The sequence below is a fragment of the Humulus lupulus genome, chromosome X, assembly GCF_963169125.1.
Source record: "Humulus lupulus chromosome X, drHumLupu1.1, whole genome shotgun sequence".
Taxonomy (NCBI): Eukaryota; Viridiplantae; Streptophyta; class Magnoliopsida; order Rosales; family Cannabaceae; genus Humulus; species Humulus lupulus.
The window spans coordinates 262,355,736-262,375,908 of NC_084802.1; the positions used below are offsets into that span (position 1 = coordinate 262,355,736).

General features: G+C 38.8%; 1 protein-coding gene across 2 annotated transcripts in view; it reads right to left on the reverse strand.

Annotated features, from left to right (window-relative positions):
* Positions 1-13,598, reverse strand: part of LOC133803876 (uncharacterized) — a 52,390-nt gene extending 38,792 nt beyond the window's left edge. For both annotated transcript variants that reach the window (XR_009878184.1, XM_062242019.1), the window contains exons 1-6: positions 13,315-13,598; positions 12,032-12,793; positions 11,528-11,946; positions 10,420-11,074; positions 10,176-10,262; positions 10,005-10,051 (exon numbers count right to left, since the gene is read on the reverse strand). Coding sequence is in view for 1 of the 2 variants with exons in the window: in XM_062242019.1 (XP_062098003.1) it covers positions 10,005-10,051; positions 10,176-10,262; positions 10,420-11,074; positions 11,528-11,946; positions 12,032-12,793; positions 13,315-13,431 (2,087 nt within the window). In the remaining variant the exon portion in view is untranslated. The remainder of the gene's footprint in view (positions 1-10,004; positions 10,052-10,175; positions 10,263-10,419; positions 11,075-11,527; positions 11,947-12,031; positions 12,794-13,314) is intronic.
* Between the last annotated feature and the right edge of the window lie 6,575 nt (positions 13,599-20,173).

The following is a 20,173-nucleotide window of genomic DNA, read 5'->3' on the forward strand; positions in this document are numbered from 1 at the left end:
AGAATCCAATTCCTAAAACACAAATTTGAGTCAAACTTAGTTACACAATTTAGGTCACCAGTAAATTTACTAATAGACAGTAAATTACAATCCAGTTGAGGCACATAGAGAACAGAAGTGAGAGTTAGGTTCTGATTTATCTTTACTGAACTCAAACCCTCAACCTTAGAGGTTGTGCCATATGCAATTTTCACTGTATGATGCTCTGGACTTGTGTGAAACTCAAAAAAAATATTTGCATCTCCTATCATATGGTCTGAGGCTCCCGAATCAAGAATCCAAGGATTAGTAGTTCTTTTATTGACAATAAGAGCTACAGAATTGTTACCTTTCATGGCCAACAGCCCTGTACCAGGTGTAGTAATCGGTTGTGTGGTGATGTGTGACTGACTTAAGAGTTTCTGAAGTGCCTCTAATTGTGCCGTAGTGAACGGTGATGAATCAGATCTGTCCTTTCCTTCAGCACTGGTACTTGAAGTGGCAACAGCATTCCCATGACTCTCCTTGTCTTTATATGACTTTGGCTTCCAATCAGTAGGTTTTCCATGAATTTTCCAGCATTTTTCTCTGAAATGTCCAGGCTTACGGCAGTGATCACACCATGGACGACCCTTCTGTTGTCGATGATCCTGATTGGCACCTTGGAATTGTCCTCGGGCAGCAAGGGCAAAGGATTCTTGAGTGGATGGAAGAGTGGAAGAGCCCATCATGACCTTTCTGCTTTCTTCATGCCTACCCTCTGAGAATGCTTCTTTGACTGGAGGAAGAGGCTTGGTACTCATGATTCTACTCCTGGCTGCATCAAGATCCTTATTGAGACCATGAAGAAATTTGAAAGTTCTCTTTTTCTCCACAATGCTTCGGTATAAAGTAGAGTCTTTAGTACACTTCCAAGAATAGGATTCGAACATATCCAATTACTGCCAATACCGGGTAAGAGTGTTGAAGTATTGTGCGACAGAGGTATCTTCTTGACGGAGATCAGTAAGAGCAGCTTCAATCTCAAATAGTTCTGATGTATTTTCAGAACTTGAATGAGTCTTTAACAGCATCCCATAGATCCTTGGCTGTCGCATATAGAAGAAAATTTTCTCCTATATCGTAGTTCATGGAACTAATCAGCCAAGATTTAATCACGTGATTATATGCCTTCCATGTTTTATATGTTGGATCATTTGTTTTTGGAGTATCGATCTCTCCTATGAGGTATTCCTCCTTCCCTTTTCCACCTACGCCCATTGAATCAATTATTCCTTATGACAAAATCAGGTGCACCTTATACACTTCCACATGATCAACCAAATATTCCACCATTTCCATTTAACACTATTATGGTCTTGTGTCTTGTGCTCATCTATTCATGAATTATCCCAGGTATAATTCCAAAACTTTTGTGATAGGCGATGCTCCCTTCAAGTACATATAGGTTAAGTTCTTCTTGCATCTTTATTATTTTTTAGATGCTTGTTGCACTCAATCGAACTTTATTTAAAGCTAGGGGGTGGAACGAGGTTGCAAGGTGTCTCAGGGGGGTTCTAAAAAGACAAAGCCTGCAGAAGAATGAGAAACAGAAATCGAATATGGAGGATAACGAGTCTGTTAGGACAGGTGCTTCGAGGCCTTCTTACGCGAACATAGTAAAACAGACAAAAGAAAAAACGAGAAACCAACCTGGTGGCAGAAACAACGATTCAGATCATGGAGGAGGAATGAAGGCAAACGACGAGGCAATGAAGGCTAACGGCGGGTGGAGCAAACACGTAAAACAGAGTCATCATCTAGCAAATAAGAGCTTCCACAAAATAATACAGAATCGGGGCACTAATAAGCTAAGGTATTAGGACTTCTTACCAAAGGGGAATGGGAGTTTCAGACCAAGGAACAAGTTCCCGAGAGAGACACTGAGTCAGAAAAACTTTCACGAATTTTTACAAGCGGAAAACTGCGATAAGGACTGGAACAGGGCTTTAATAATGTTTAGAGATAATAGTAAGGTGGGATGGAGTGTTATTTTCTATAATCTTTCTCGGGAAATCAAGAGGAAATTAGTGGCTAGCCAAATGTATGATGATCGAATCATAATCTGGTGTAAGAATGAAGAAGAGATGGAGAGTTTGCTGAAGCTTCACAAGACTGTAATACCGGGTACAGGGGGCACGGAGGTCTCTTTTAGTAGATGGTCCATTGAAGAACAACACAGAGATATTAAAATAGACTGCAGGAGTTCTTGGATTGGTGTTGAAGGACTGCCTCTAAATTTATGGAATATAAAGAACATGAGGAAAATTGGTGACATGTGTGGAGGCTTGCTAGATGTGGAGAAGGATACAGCAAAAAAAACTTACATCATTTGAGACTCAAGATGGAAGGGGATGAAGAGGGTTTTGTACTTGAATATATTCGACTGCAACATGATGGTACTGAATTTTCCTTAAAATTATTCAGACTTAATGATTGGGGTTATAGATTTCATGGTTTTCTCAATACAATATGGCAGGAAGAGGGAGTTGTATTAGGAGTTGGGTTGAACGGCGACTCTGGGGGGAGGAGGTCGTCGGACAACAGGTTCCAGTACCGTCTGTCGGTGGAGCGGATGTTGTCGACGGCAAGGATTCTGGTGAGGAGAAGATCGAAGGGCCTTGGAGTGCAGAAATCGAAGGTGACAGCGTAGAGGTCGAGGTCGAGTTAGGAGAGACCCAGGAATTTGAGCCACAATCATTAAGCATAAAGGGGAGGCGATTATTCCCTGTAGAATCGAGTGGGGGAATCGAGGCTGATTACAGCAAAGAGCCGCAATCTTGCACGACTCCAGAGAAATTCAGGGAGGAGAATACGATTAGTCTTCACAGGGTTTTTAATCGTATTTATTGCTCACTCTTATTAAAGGAACCGGAGCCTAGGTTTTATTTAAAATTAAATATTAACCAAAAAGAGTTGGGCCAAAGGGGTTCTGGGCTTGGCGGGCCTTTATCTATTTTTCTGGAACCTAGGCAGGAGAGTTGGAGAATAGAGAAATGGGCCCTTAGGGGAATGAATTCATTTAAACTGAATAAAGAGCCAAGGTGGGAGATAAGGGGGAGCCAACGTGGCAGCTGGGAAAGGAAACTTCATGTCGCTGATGTGTCAAATGCAGAGTGGTCCAATATTCCCCAATTAAGAATGGTTCAAAAAGAAAGGGAGCAGATGGATTTTGTGAGGGGCTTTTTTATTAACAACCTCAGGAAAGTTAGTCCGAAGGCTAGGATAGCTTTTTCAAAGGCTGCAATAATTTTTTGGTCTGATTTTGTCAAGACAGCAAAGCAACAAAAGAATTCAGTCCTGTTAAAAGACGGAACAATTCTAGAAAATGAGGAGGAAAAGGTAGAAGGGCAGCTGCTTGTTTATAGAAGGAAAAAGAAAGGTAGTTCTAAGGGGGTTATGATGAATCCAGAAATAATGAAAAATAATATGGAATGCAATATAGAAGAACTGGAAAGGATTGAAGATTTTCAAGAGGAAGGCATGAATGATGACAGCTCGGAGGGGTGTCGTTCAGAGGAGGAAGATGACTACTCTATAATTCCTACAGAGAGAGTAGAAGAGATTTTACCAGATATGAGAAAGCTATGGAATAGTGGAGATATGAAAGAGTTGGGGGATGATATATCCTTACAACACAGATCCTATAACGGATATATGAGTGGGGCATCAAGGAAAGAAAGTACGGAGAAAGGGGGAATGGAGCCAAGTCAGAGTCACGAGAATGATTGGAGTAAGGTATCTGAATCGTTGAGTGAATTGGGGATGACGGTGGTAATTCAGAAAACAAGGAGTAGGGAACTGAAAAACTTGGCATGTAACATAAATTATGATAACAAATCTAAGAAGAAATGGGGAAGGGGACTACAGATAAATGAAGATCTTGACATAGAATGTGAGGGGAAGTGGGGCAGCTGAGAAACGAAAGACTATTAAGGCTACGATATGCAAGATTAACCCGGATCTTATTGTGTTACAAGAAGTTAAAAGGGAGATGGTGGACAGAAAATTTGTTGGAAGCATTTGGAGGTCTAGATTTAAAGCATGGTCTCTACTACCAGCCATGGGGAGATCAGGAGGTACTTTAATTGTTTGGGATTCGAGAAACATTAAAGTGTTGGACTCTTTAGTAGGAGAGTTTTCTATATCGGTACTTATTGAAGCTGAGGGTAAGGAACCTTGGTGGTTTTCAAGAGTCTATGGACCCAGTAGATACGGTGAGAGATCTGATTTTTGGGATGAGATAGCAGGATTAAGTGCTATATGTGGTGATAAATGGTGTTTGGGGGGTGATTTTAATGTAGTTAGAAGGCTGGAAGAGAAGTTAAACAGTACAACCGTGACTAAAAGCATGAAGCTTTTTGATGATCTAATAAGACAGTTGAGACTTGTGGATCCTAAGCTGAATGATGGTCAATTTACATGGTCAGGTTTTAGACAGCACCCAATTTGCTGTAGATTGGATAGATTCCTATTTTCTAGCAGATGGAATGAGATATTCCCATTTGTTAGACAAGAGGTACATGTTAGAATTGTTTCAGACCATAACCCGGTTGTTTTGGACTCCAACCCACCCAAGTGGGGGCCAAGTCCCTTCCGCTTTGACAATATGTGGCTAGAACACAGTTCTTTTAAGAAGGAATTTGCAATATGGTGGAAGAATGCTAGAGCAAAGGGTTGGCCAGGATACACTTTTATGGAAAGACTAAAAATAATTGAAGGGAAGGTGAAGGAGTGGAGCAATAAGGTATTTGGAAGCAAAAAGATTCTAAAACAAACATTAGAAAGGAGAATCTCTGAGCTGGATAGATTGGAAGGAAGTGACTACTGGAGCTTACAATTAATGGAGAAAGGAGATCACTTAAGAAGGAATGGCAACAATTGCTTTTCGAAGAAGAGAGAGGAATTTGGCTGAAATCTAAATGCAAGTGGGCTAAAGACGGGGATGCAAAAGTTTTTCCATTGTTTGCTAAATGCCAGAAAGGCCAAAAACTTCATCTCTAGAATTGAAAGGGAGGATGGGGTAATATTGGAAAAAGAGAACGAGATAGTAGATGAAATCACTTCTTTTTACACTAATTTGTATAGATCAGAACACCGAGAAGTGATTGGAATCAAGGGAATTGAGTGGAAGGCAGTCCCGGACTTCCTAGCTTCACATCTGGAAAGACCGTTTGAAGAAGAGGAAGTGAAAAAGGCAGTGTTTGAATGTGATGGGGACAAAGCTCCAGGTCCAGATGGCTTCTCAATGGCAATGTACCAGAGGAATTGGGATATCTTAAAAGGTGATGTGATGAGGGTGTTTAAAAGGTTTTCAGAAGATGGTATTATCCATGGGAATATGAATGAGACGTACATTTGCCTTATCCCCAAAAAACTGAATAGCTGTAAGGTGAAGGATTATAGGCCGATAAGCTTAATTACAAGCTTGTACAAGATAATTTCCAAAGTACTGGCTATCAGGCTACGAGGGGTATTGGATGACACTATTTCTGAAACTCAGTCTGCTTTCGTGGAAAATAGACAGATTTTAGATTCGGTATTGGTGGCAAACGAGGCGGTGGAGGAATATAGAAGCAAAGGAATAAGTGGTATAGTTTTCAAAATAGATTTTGAGAAAGCTTATGACTATGTTGATTGGGAATTTTTAGACATGGTACTAGCAAAGAAAGGATTTGGCCATAAATGGAGGAAGTGGATAAAAGGTTGTGTATCCTCAGCATCTTACTCTATATTTATAAATGGAAGACCGAGGGAAGATCTATGGGGCAAGGGGTCTAAGGCTAGGGGATCCGTTATCACCTTTTCTATTCAATTTGGTAGTGGACGTACTTGGAAGGATGGTAGACAAAGCTATTGAGTCCTCTCTTTATAATGGATTTCTTGTGGGGAGGGAGAAGGTATCGGTAAGTCATTTACAATTTGCGGATGATACGATATTCTTCATTAAAGATGAAGGTTCAGTTCAAAAGTTACTTGATATTCTAAAGACTTTTTGCTCTGCATCTGGGATGAATGTCAACATGAGTAAAAGTCAAATTTTGGGTTTGAACATGGAGGAGGAGGTGGTTGATTCCTTGGCGAGTTCGGTAGGGTGTGAGGTGGGTCAGTGGCCCTTGAAGTACTTAGGGCTGCCTTTGGGGGGGAATCCTAAGAAACAAGCGTTCTGAGATCAAGTTCTAGCAAAATTTGCGAAAAGATTAGATGGGTGGAAGGGCGCGTATTTGTCTCGAGGGGGTAGATTAACTATTATTCAATCTGTTTTATCACCCCTACCAACATACTTCCTTTCATTGTTTAGAGCACCCAAAACTGTTATCAACGTCCTTGAAAAGATGACGAGGGATTTCCTTTGGGAAGGGGGGGATCTGGGTGGGTGTGAGCATCTGGTGGCTTGGGAAAAGGTGTGTAAACCTCTTTTTCTAGGAGGGTTAGGTATTGGGCAGTTGGAAGCAAGAAACAAGGCTTTTTTGATGAAGTGGCTGTGGCGATTCCCGTTGGAAGACAAGACCCTTTGGCATAAGGTGATCAAAAGTAGATATGGGAGAGCTGATAACTTCTGGGATACGAAAAGAGGGGATTCTTTGTCGTTTAGAGGTCCGTGGAAGAGTATTGCAGCATTGTATGATGTATTTCTAACTAGGGTCCGGTTCAAGGTTGGTAATGGGAATAGAATCAGATTTTGGGAGGATGTTTGGGTGGGAGATGAATCCTTTATGAGACTATTTCCTAATCTTCTGCAGATTTCTAATGGGAAACAAAAAAGTATAAAAGAAATGGCGGGTGGGGGAGAAGGCTTGTCAATCTCTAACTCTGGATGGGACTTTCAGTTCAGAAGACACTTGAGAGATAGGGAGGTCCCTCATTTAGTAGGTCTGCTTCAGCTTCTTGAACAGAAATCAATTCTTGATGTGGTGGACGACTCTAGAATTTGGTCTCCAGGGTCTAATGGTATTTTTTCTTGTAAAAGTGTCTTTCAAAGCTTAGCTTCAGACCAGTATATTACACAAGGAAATTGGGCTAAGTCGATGTGGAAATGTTGTGCTCCATCTAGAATCAAAGTGTTTGGTTGGTTGTTAGCTTTGCAAAAGGTAAATGTTCAGGAGGTAATGCAAAAGAGAAGGCCATACCAGGTGTTGTCTCCGGGCTGGTGTGTTTGCTGCAAGAATGCTGATGAATCTCTTTCACATCTATTTCTTGAGTGCCCATTTAGCCAATGTCTATGGAATAGATTACTGAGAGAATTTGGTATAAGTTGGTGCATGCCAAAGAATTGTGCTGAGCTCTTGTCTTGTAAGATAGCTGGGGGGAAGAGGTCTGCTAGAATATGGGCAGCTACACTAATGGCTATCTTTTGGGCAGTATGACTTGAAAGGAATGGCAGAATTTTTGACAATTTAGAAAAGAAGAGTGAAGAAGTGTGGGATAAAGTTAAATTTTGGGTTGCAACATGGGTCTATAGGACAAAATACTTTGAAAATCTTTCATTTCAAGATCTTCACAGAGACTGGGGCTGTATTTTGTCCTAGGAAATTTCCCAAAATCAGAATCTGATCTGACCTATGACTTGTATTTATTTTCTATGTAATGGCTTTAATTCTGTAATAGTCCTAAGGTTTTCCTCCGCCTTAAGAGAGGGTCTTTAATGAAATTTGGGGGTCAATCACTGATTGACCTTGTCTCTTTAAAAAAAAAAAAGGAATTTTGATGGAACTTTGTAAAACTTACAACAAAGTAAAATTCAAATCAAAAAATACTTTACTTTATGTACCTACACCGTTATGTGCTGAAAAGTGAGGCCTATATTTAACCAAGTAGGGAAATGTTATGATTATTTAAATAGAAAATAGGGCAAATACTCATTTGGTACTTTGTGTTTTATCGAAATACACACTTGGTACCCTATGTTTATAATAATGATCATTTAGTACCCTATGTTTGTAATTCGTACTTGTTTAGTACCCTCCGCGAAAATCTGGTCAACATAAATTTAAAATATTACCATATTGCCCTTCATTTTAATGATTTATTTGATTTTCTTTTATTTTTGTTATTTTCAAATGATTTTAAAATATTTTATGAATTAATAAAACAAAAATAAAAAATATTTTTATAAATTAATCAATTAAAAAATTAAATCTAACCCCTAAACTTAGACGAAAAATTAAAATCATCACTCTAAACTTAAAAGCCAAAATTTAAATAGAATTCAAACAAAATAGTTTAATTGAAACTTTAAAAAAATTAGGATTTTAGTTTACTTTAATTACTTTTAAAATATTGCTTTAGTTTTTTTTTTTAAAAAACTTATATTTGGAATTAAAAATATTTATGTTTTTATAACCAATTAAAATTGTTTTATCAAATACTTTTATTTTAAAATTAATTAATTTATTTTTATTTAAAATTTATTTTCAATTACCTTTTCATTGATTGATTTATAAAATATTTTTTTGTTTTATTAATTCTATTAATAATTTTAAGGGTTTATACCTTTTTAACCCTTTTTGGACCTTGTGTTTTGTAAAATTATTCAAATAGAACCCTAAACTCAATTTTAGTCAGTTTTCTGAACTAAAATTACAAATAATTCACCAAACTAACAATTTAAAACAAAAACAAAATCATTTTGTATAACTGTTGTTATATTTAATTTTTTCTTCATCAAAATTGGGTTTAGGTGTATTTTAACCATTTTACAAAACACAGAGTCTAAAAAGAAATTTGTCAAAACATAAGGTCCAACCAGGTAATGGGACAAAACACAGGGTCCAAAAAAGTATAAACTCTAGTATTAAATCATTTTAAAAGAACAAAAATAACAGAAAATGAAATAAATCATTAAAAGGGGGGCAATATGGTCATATTTGAAACTTGTGTTGACCAGATTTCAGCATAAGGTAACAAACTAGTACGAATTACAAATAGAAGGTCCTGAATGATCATTATTATAAACATAGGGTACCAATTGTGTATTTCGATAAAACACAAAGTACCAAATGAGTATTTACCTTGTAAAATAAAATAATACACAAATAAGTGTAATGATCTAGAGAAAATTACACACGAGGTGTTAATTTTGAATTTTAGTAATTGGCAAAAAAAATTGACAAAATTGAGTTTGGATGAACACATTGAGGTGTAATAAATACATATAAACTTGTTGGAAGCAATTTGACAATTTTTTAAAAGATTTGGGCAAGAAAAGGGGTAAAAATTCAAGTGAACCTGCGTTGTGTCGCCTTGTCCATAATGAGTGACGCTGATGTACACGTGGCAACGTGTCACCACCTAGTAGGCAACACGTCGCTTAGGATGCATAAAGACGGCAATGTGTCGCTACTTTTTTTAATTTTGGCTCAAAAAGTTGCATTTTTTAAAATGCAACATATGAGACAAGCCTAAGTCGTTACTAATACTTATGTCTTAGCGTTCAAAAGGACTAATAACACTTTTGCACTTTCTCTAACCTCTCTCTCTACTCTCTAGCTCTCAAAAATTAACCATTTCCTCCAAGATACTCATCAAGAAATTGCTTGCTTGAAAATTTCAAAAGCTTGTTATATCTCAATTCTCATTTTTCTATTGAAAAACTCTCAAGAAAATTTCTCAATTTGAAATCAAAGCCTTGGTTGTGTTATTTTCATTTTGTTACCTTGTATCATTTGTATATTTACTTTCTCCATTGTTGACCAAAACCCTCATCCCTAACAAGCACCTCTATTGGTACCACACAATTTCTCCACCCAGCTACCAACGTCATCCTCTTATGAATAGATATAAATTCTCTTAGCTTTAAAATATCTCACCTAATTCTTGCTAAAATATATAGAATTTTAATTAATTATGTAATATATGATTTGCACTAAAGTTGAAATTAGCGAGCTATAAGTAGCACAAAACCAGGTCTTAATTTCAGCAGAAGCAGGATTTCAATTAAACCATAACTTAAATAATTATTTAAAAATGGGATTTCTTTGCATCACCTTTCAGTTACCAATGAGCGTATGTCCTTGACAGCTTCATCAGAAATCTAAAATCCATAGCAAAAAGTATTAGAAGAAATAAATAATTAAATAAGTAGCTATCGCTGCTACAAAACAGGACAATCAAACATCAATGCAAGAAAATATTCCTGTATCCAAAGTCATACATACGTGGAGTCCGTCTGTCCGAGTATATGTTATCAGACCTGTTGCTTTGCCATCAGACAACTGAACCCCCTCATAAAGTTTCTGTGCAAGCTGCATTGACAATTAGTAAATTCTATTAGCAAAACACATCAATTAAAAGGTTGTTAAAAAATAATCACCGGCAGTCATCTGCTTGCTGCACCAAATGGAAAAAATGTTAGTGGTAAAGATATAGAAATACAAATTAATAACATAAACTCCCCCAAACCTTCATAGTATGTGTTGATGAAAAATGCAATTTATTAGCAGCATCCTGCTGAAGCGTTGATGTTATGTATGGCGTTGGAGGGTTTTTCCGTATTTGGTTTACTTTATGCCTGACCACCCTGAGATTAACTGAATTGATCTTATTTTCAATCTCTTTTGCCTCTGTAAGAGAACTAATAGATAGCTGATTCAACTTTTTGGAATAATAATTAGTCAAGTGTGCTGGGAAGGAAACAGCATTGTCCACCGAATTCAATTCATTCTTGCTCAACTCAATCTTAACAGTCCAATACTCCTGTGGTTTAAATTGGTCTATTTCCATTTCTCTGTCACATATGAGACCCAAAGCCGCAGATTGGACTCGCCCGGCAGACTGACAACCTGGTAATTTCCGCCATAATAATGGTGAAATATTAAATCCAATCAGATAATCAAGAGCTCGCCGTGCAAGGTAGGCATGAACCAAGTTTACATCAATTTCTCTTGGAGACAACAGTGCTTTTTTTATGGATGGCTCAGTTATTTCATGAAAAACAACTCGTGATACAGTAATATCTTCACGTAAGGCATCCTGTTGTTGCAACATCTCAAATATGTGCCAAGCAATAGCCTCTCCTTCTCGATCAGGATCTGATGCAAGAATAAGATTTTCTGCTCTGATGAGAAATGCAAAGAAAGAAGAACGAGAATATTCAGAAACATTTCATCAAAATTGATCAGAGAAAGAAAAGTATAACAGTGAAAAAAAATGTTGGTTAACTGCCTAGAGCATTCAGTAGTTTTTCTTGCAATTAAAAAAAGAGAAGTGAGTTGTCCCACATTCTTTAGAAGGGTGTATGTATGGGTTTAAAGACATATGGCACATGTCTCAACACATCTCTAAGTTTTAGATGATCTTTTTCTGTGAGTAGTGGTTTTATTCCCATTTAGCATTAAAGGAGAAGATAAACATTTCCCATTGAAGAATTTAAAGAAAGGACAATATTTTCCACAACTAAAACAAGCCAAATTTGAAAAAAAAAAAAAAAAATCTTCATTATACCACAAACGTAACATCATAAATGCAACTTCAGGTTGATTAATCTCACAGAAAAAGATGAAAATCATACCCACTTAGCGCAACCTTTATGCTCTTAAGATGAGTCCAGGCTGCAGAAGGTACTTCCCACACCATACTAAATTCGTCATCAGGCCGAACAGATCCTGACCTAGCAGCCAAATCTCGAACGTGACCATAACTGGGCAGAACTTCAAACATGTCACCTAGATATCCCTGAATGACCTTTGCCTTTGTAACAGACTCTACCACTACAACAGATTTTCCAGTTGGGGGGTACAACTGCTTCAGGTTCATTTGTCCCTGAGGTTTTATTTGCCCCACCTGTTGTGCTTTTTGTTTCTGTTGCAAACTATTAGCTGCTTTCACAGGTTTCCCCTTTCTACTAGAGTTCCCACTTTTCTTATCAGACGAGAGTTTTGTTGAAGAACTCCTGACCACTTCCTCGGGTCTTTTCTTACTTTCCTTCAACTGAAAAACTGTAGTGTTAGTTGAATAATATTATAACGAGAACAGGAATAATCTTGTTTTTTCTTAGTAATCAGTATTTGCTTACCTTTGAAGCCTGATCATGGCCAGTCTTGCTCTTACCTGATTTCATTGCTCGAGAAGTACCTTTGGCTCCTTTCGCTGTACCATCCTTAAGCAGTGTATCCCCCGTTTGTTCTGTACTTTTCTTGGTTCCTGACTTCTTCTTTCCACTGACTTTAGAGGTCTCAATACTATTGCTGATGGGTGAACTTGAAAAAAACAATCCCGGGTTTGTATTATCCTTTTTGCCACCAACTAATACTTCACTTGAAGCTTCTAAGTCAATATCTTTGGAGGTACTAGAACCGGTTCCACTGTTTTTGCGTTTAGCAGCCAATGCCAATGCTCGATTCCTGTGTTTATTAACCCCTTGTAATCCAAAAGTACTTCTGCCACTTTTTCCATCTTGTTTACCCACATTGTCAAGTTTACTTGTCATGGTTTTCACTTGGGAAAAAAATCTCTTGGTAAGAGTTCCATAAGTGTGTAAGCTTGAATTAATACCCTTATAAAAGGATGCATTACTAAAATTATTCACAAGTCCAAAAGAACTTAGGAAGCCAAGTCCTAACCGAGAGTTTGAGGTAAGAGCACATTGGGATCCATCTCCACAACTTCTGATAAGATTAAAGTTTTGTCCAATTTTCGCCTGATTGGTTGAGATTATGCTGGACAATTTGACTTTTTTAAACCTAATCAGAGAAGATTTTCTACCTCTGTCACTCGTCCCAAAAGATGAATATGGTAAACAAGTAGCCGGGTATTTATATATTACATTGCACTGCAGCTGAAACACCCATCCAACAATATTAAAAAATAATAATAAATAAATACCATAAACTAAACTCAGAAACAAAACATAGCAAATCAAGATATTGAACTTAAAAATAAATGCAAAGAAACAAACAAATGAGAACACATTACTAACAAAAATAGCACAAAATGTTTTAAGACCTCGTTGTTTTTTATTGAGTTTGTTTCTGAAAATTATGGTGCCACCTAACATGAATCAATTTTTCGTATGAGTAAATTAAATGGAACTTTTACAATTATCAAATCTACCTAATATATTATTGGTAAACAGAGAATTAAAAAAAATGCTCAAAACTGATATAAAGTTCTCATAAGAGAAGTGTAAGACAGCAGCCAAAAACAAATGTGATAGTGAAGTATTGCAGAGAAGAAGTGTAATAGAAAATTTTGAGTTCATACATATAATAATGATAACCATAATAAATTTAAGAAAGCAGGCATGAAAATGACACAAAGGTAAAAAAAGGAGAAGATAATGAAATTGAGATTAAGTACCTTAGCCATGAAGGGGCGGAGTTGCAGAGCTGATGAAGTAGAAGAGTTCGAGAAAGAAACAGAAACTGTGGTTGTGGTGGCCGAACACAAACCCCTCTGAAGCTGAATCATCGCCATTACAGTTTCATGGTTTTTTATTTCAGATATATATATATATATATATGTATGTATGTATATAGTAGAGAGAGATGGAGAAGAGAGGGTAGGGTGGGGTGGCTCTGTATGGCAAGGGTTTTTCCTTTCGGAAAAGGGTTTTGGATGTGTTATGAGAAATGTAAACGCTAAATTTTTCTCTTTTTGTAAAACGCTAACCACCAATAGTTTTTTTTTTCGGGGGGGGGGACTATGGGTAATTTGAAGAATGATTTTTTTAGCCTAAAAATTCTTTTTTTATATATAAATACTAAAAAACAAAACGGTCCCTCGGTTATTTAAAAAATTATATTTTATTTTTCTAATACAAGAGATATTTGCGGCAAAAATACATAAATTATTGTGTTTGTAACACTTAATTACCTAAGTTATTTTTTTAGCAGCGAAAGTACCTTCCGCCCATGTTTTGATACAGTTTAGTGCATCTGTTTGTTTCACCATTAAGTTTGTTACCATAGCGTGAAATTTATTTATAACTTGGATACTTTTACCGCATATATCTCATAAATTGGGTACTTTTCGCCACAAATATATCTTAATTTTGGTACTTTCACCGCAAATATTCATTTAATTGGGCACTTTTGTATACATGTCATAATCAAACTTAACGGTGAAAATTGACGGTTGTACTAAATTGTACCAAAACATGGACAGAAGGTACTTTCGCCACTAAAAAAATAACTTAAGTACTTAAGTGTTACAAACATAATAAATTTAGTACTTTTACTGCAAATATCTCTTACTATAATAAAAAAGAGTATGAATAATATATTAATACACTAAATATAATAAACTGCACTAAAAACAATAATTTAAATATTGTTGACGCAGTTTTTCGCCAACAGCAAATTATGAAAATAGTTGGGATGAATTAGTGCTTAATGATAAACTGCAATAAGAAAATGATACTCAAGATCACCAGAAAAGAACTCTCAAGAACACTCGTATTTTTTACGTGGTTCGGTGGTTAAAATCCACCTAGTCCACGAGTCTATATTATTATTGTTTTTCTCTCTAAATTTTGACAGAGTTTTTGTATTACAAAAACAATCCTCCTTTTCCTTATCCAAGATCTTAGTATTTGTAGAGAAACTCCTTGGACAGGCCTTGGGGTCATCACGTGACTTAACCCCCAGTGTAATCTGTACCACACTAATTATAAATATTACAATTCATCCTAAGGCATGGTCCGATCATTAGGTAAAACTGATCTTGGATCCTCAGGGATCAACGGACATGCCCTATCTGACCATGCACGTCTATATAATGTATCCGGGTTTTCAGGGATCCGCGGACATGCCATGTCTGACCATGCACGTCTATAAAATGTATCCGGGTTTCTAAGGATCCAAGGATACGTCAGGTCTCCAGCGTACCCCGAGCTGAATGCACCGTGAGCTCGTGTAATGGATGCTATGCCTTATAATCATTACAAGCTCGTATTATTGACATAGGGAACTGTGCTGCCTTTGTGGAGAAAATACAGACTTATGGATCATCTATTACAGTTCTTTACTCGCCGCTGTACATGAGCTAAATAAAATACTCGTGCTGAATTTTAGGATGCACATTTTCCCCCCAAGTCCCTGCTCGTGTTTTATGACGTCACCTTCTGACTTACACGGTGGGGACTTTTTAACTTCCATCGCGATTACCCAGGCTTGCCCACTACTCGAGTATTGGACACATGGAACACTATGATCGGCGTCTATTCGAGTTTCGAGGACTGCAATAATGGTCTAGCCAACTTTTTGTCACCGTTTTGCCCTTCGAAACATAGCCCTTGGATCTGGTTTTGGCCAAATCGGGTGGCTCACATTGATCTATGTCACTTACGTATAAAAAGGGATAGACAATTCCCACAAACCACCATCTTTCATTGGAAAATTTTCTCCATCTTCTATCTTCTGTGTTTTCAAACCTCCTTTCTTCTCAGAGAAAAGAAAAAACCCCAAAACTCTTTGTTCCAAAATCTTTCGGAGACCCAGCTGTTCAGCTGCCCAGGAGTGAGTCTTCCAATCCTTACGAAATACACCTCCTCTATCGACGACCATACTGTAAGTCTTATCACTTCACATGGGCTCTTTCTTTATTGATTTCTGCATTTTATTTACCATGCTCCTTCATGCTTCGCCGTAGTCAATATTATGGTGTCTTCTTGATTTTTTGCCACATAGGTTTCAACTTTAGGTTTACGCAGAAGGTTTGGAACCTTTCCTAAAATTATGATATTCACGACATAGGATATTTTCTGGGTAGGTTTGGGTAACTTTTGGCAACTTTTGAAAACACCCATTCGGTGTATAGAAGATGAAAGGTTAGGGTTCAAAAATCAAATTTCTTAGGGAACACGCTTTCTTGGGTGGTTTTTCTCTAAACTGCCCCCCAAGGACAGTAGTGGCTAGGTTTTTTCTGACACACGGATCCCTAAACACCAGGGATTTGTTGGGGAAACCGAAGCGCGTAGCGTAGGATAGCGCATGGCATCACGCAACGGGCTGAGATTAACTCAGCTCGGGCATCAAAAGCACCATTTCCCTTCGTGCTTTCTTGCCTTTATCTTTATAAAATATTAGGTCGCCTATTAAGTGACTCGTCGTTCTTGTTCGCTAGGCAATCTAATGGCACCCAAGAAGAGCGTACCCAAGAAGAGTGCAGCCGGCCCCTCGTCTCAACAAACCAACAAGGGAAAAGAGATCGCCTCCGAATCTCCTATTCCTCATTTCGGCCTTGCGGTGGAGAAGGAGATCGTGGTTGATCCTAACGAGTTCTTCGAGACAGAGACAATTGTCTCCAAGATCACGACCCAAGGAAGGGTCAATAAAATAATGTTGAGCCACAACATAGAGGTTGGGTCCGATGTCCTTATTGCTCGCCCTCCGCTCGAAGGGGAACGGAGGTGCGCACCACTCCAGGATGACTTTGCGGCCTGGAGTGATGAGCACTTAAAGGCAGGGGCCTTCCTTCCCCTTGACCAATACTTTGCTGACTTCCTTAACTATGTGAAATTGGCACCGTTTCAGCTCCCCGCCCCCCAACTCATACCGGCTTCTGGCGGGGCTGAAATACCTCTTTTTAAAACACCAGTGGGAGGTCCCCACTATGGCGGACCTCCTCTATTTTTTCTGCCTTAAGGCCAACCCGGAGCAAAAAGCCCAAGGTGATGGATTCTACAACCTCACCCGGTTCCCGAATTCAGCCTCGGTGATCGAGCTCCCCAGCCACCCTAACGACTTTAAGGACCAATTCATTATGTCGAATGGGTTCCGCAACTGCGAGCATCGATACCTCAATCGCCCTCGTAAGTCTTTTTTCTTTTTTTTAGCTCGTGAAATCATTCTTTTTTACTTAATAGCTATACTCCTTGTACTCATACTGATTGAGTTTGCTATATTTTTTTTTGTGTAGCCATATTTGCGAGGACGGAGAAGTCTGCGACCCTCGGGGGTTAGTATAAGACTTTATCTAGGCTTCCAGCCCGTGAGAAGGATTACAGCTAGCTCGTTAACGACATCACGATGCTAGTGTGTCAATTGATCGGCGAAGGCCAAATGTTGTCCTTAAGAAGGACCTGGGCTACCTTTCCGGTAGTCCATAAGCTCCCACCTCCCCAAGAAGAAAACCCCGACATTGCTGACGAGGAGGAACAAGAAGAAGACGAGGTCCCTCTTGTGAGGAAGAGGCGGGCTCCCGAGGCTGCCTGGGGCCCTAATCTAGAATGAGTTGCATCGGGGGCAGCTGCCGGCCCCTCCGGCCAAGGTAACCCATATCCCTTTAAGGAACTAGACAAGGTTGTCGCTGATTTTAGGTTAGTTAGATTTAACCCCAACCATCTCGTTCACCGCCATTCTAGTAATCCAGATCGCAACCTAACCCTGCTCCAGTGTGTGGATCATCTAGTGTTACGTTATGATATGGATTATCCTAAGGGTACCTGTAACGACCCAAAATTTGCTAATAAGGCTTAAGGGCCTTGATTAGTGTGTCGGGAGGGCATAAATGGGATTAGAGTGAATATTACTGACTTGAATGTGTGAATATGTGATTGATGATGATTATATGATAATTAATGATATTATGTGATAATATGAAATATTTATGTGATATATGTGAGAACCACATTATTATGTGGCCAGGTTCATAGAGCGCAACTCGAGACGATCCTAGGGTCAGATAGCGGGAAAAGTCACAACGGGACTTAAGATATGACTTTGGGCAAGTCAAGGGTATTTTAGGTATCGGGTAGTGGTTTGGACTGTCGGGTTACGAAAATAAATATATGGAGATATATTTGAGGTTAGGATGTCTAGGCGGGAACATTGGGGGATTTTACCGTTTTGGCCTCGGGGACGGTTTGGGCACCCCGAGCCTTGAGATTAATTTAGAAATAAGATAAACTTAAGGGAACTTTTGGAAGAAAAAGATAAACCAACCAAAACACTTTTCCTCAGCTCTCTCTCTCTCAAGGGAAAACAAAGGGAAGAAAAAACACTGAAATTCTAAGCGAAAATCAGCTGAAGCTTGGTGGATTGAGGGAATAATCTAGAGGCTTAGCTTAGGAATTAATCAAGACTAAGGTAAGGGTTAATCCATGTGTTTTCCAGAAGTTTGATTTTGTATATCAACTGGTTATTGAGGTGCTGTCCAACTATTGATTAGGGTGGAATTGAGCTGGGAAACTTGGAATCAGCTGGACTTTGGTTAGAGGAAAGATTCTGTTAACAAGGTAAGCTCTTCTCCATGAATTAGAGGTTTGAATTTGGGTTCTTGACTGGTTAGTTTTAGGTGTTTATGTTCTTGGGTTTCATAAATTAAAAAGAGAATTCTAGTGTGTGTGTTGGGCTGGGTTTTCTGTGAAATTGTGTTGTTTAAGTCATGTTAAAAGTGTTGGGGTTGTTGGGTGTTGAAGTGGGGAGCTTAAGAGTGGTTTTAGCTGAGGTTTTGAGCCTTGAAATGGTGGATTTTATGGGTTCAAAGGGAAGGGTCGCGACTCTGTTCTAGAGCGCTGCAGCCCTAGGATGAAAAAGGGTCAAGGAGGCTTGGCCATGGGAGGGTGCCGCGGCGTCCAAAGCAAGGGCCGCGGCGCGCGTCTTTGCTCAGGATAGTCTTGGTTCTGCTTTGAGGCTAGGGCCGCGGCTAAGCTTCAAGGGCCGCAACCCTTGGTTGTACACATGAACTTTTGAGGGTTTTAGGCACGGGGATGTTGCTAGTATGCTCGAGATTGATTTCACCACCGTGCTTGGTGGAATTCGGATTCCCGAGGGTTAGTTTTGTAACCGGAAACCTATATTCGAGTATTAATGGAACCTTATACTTTGGTTGTGACTAGGTGATAAAGGCTTAGGCTCGGGATCGGATCGTGCTTGAGAGGCGTTGCTCATAATCAATAACCGTACAGACTAAAGGTAAGAAAACTACACCCGGTTGAATATTTGAACGGGACTAAGGGCTCCCTAATATAGATAACTGAAAGAATGGTATTATGCCATGTAAATTGTAACCAACGGCCTAACCGAGCCACGGTTAACTTGTGCAATTGGCACGGCTCGGACACTGGTATCCGAGGACAACTTATTATGCACTGAGCTCGGTTTAAGCGGGCCGGAGTCAGTGGGTTAAACAGAGGGTGCGGCCTAAGGTGTCGGCCCTAGTATTTGTGTAAAGTGAATGTTTTACTTGACTATTGGTGAGATTGTTGAATAATCTATGTGTGGTTGCGGTTGCTTGTATCTTGAAGTATGCTCTTAAGCTATGGGTTGAATAATTGAACATGTTTACTAGAATATCTGTTTGAGATTGCGATATATGTTGTGTATGTTGTTTTCTTGTTGGGCCTCGGCTCACGGGTGCTGCGTGATGCAGGTAAAGGCAAAGGCAAGGTCGATTAGCCCTGATTGGAGAGCTCTGCAGGGTGAATGTACATGGCAGGCCGCTCAGCCGCCACGGTTGAGGAGATTACAGGGACGAGAGGACCAGAACCTTGTATTTTTCCTTAGTATGGCTAATGTTCACTTTTAACTGTTGAGCTTTGCGAACCAGCTTTTAAACACTGATCTTTTGGGGATCCCTACTGTAAACTGTTTATAATTTATAAAATGTATCTTTTGAGAACAAAATGTCTTTTAACCCTAGAACACTTAAACTAATGACACATTTTTATATTAATGACTTGGTTAGCAAGTTTTGCACTTTATAAACATACAGTGTAGCGGTCTTGGCTATCCAGGGTGTTACAACTTGGTATCAGAGCGTCCTAGGTTTAAGGGCTCCTGAAGACAGGCTGGACATGTACATTCGCTGCTAGAGACAAGCTCAAATCAGGGTTTGGTAATGTGTATATGTGTTTATTTGCTTATGTGCTGGTGATGAGCTGTGAATGTGTTATATATTGGATTATTAGGAAACATGAGGTACTGATAGGGCCTGGCCCTTGACTGTTGTGTGAAAATATTGAGGCATGTTTATTAACATCGTTGTGCGTGTAAATGAATATATGGATGATTAATTGCATATAGTGCATGAATGGTTGCTTATATGACAGTTGTTTGAAAGTGGTTGTGTTTTTCTGGTGGATCTTGGAAAAGTTTTTACCCTATCATCATGGTCTAACTGCCGAGTCGTTATTTGTAGATTGACTTGGATAGCTATGCGTCCAAGAAAGTCTACACGATTAGCTGGCACTAGGTCTGGGGCCGGGAATGATGAC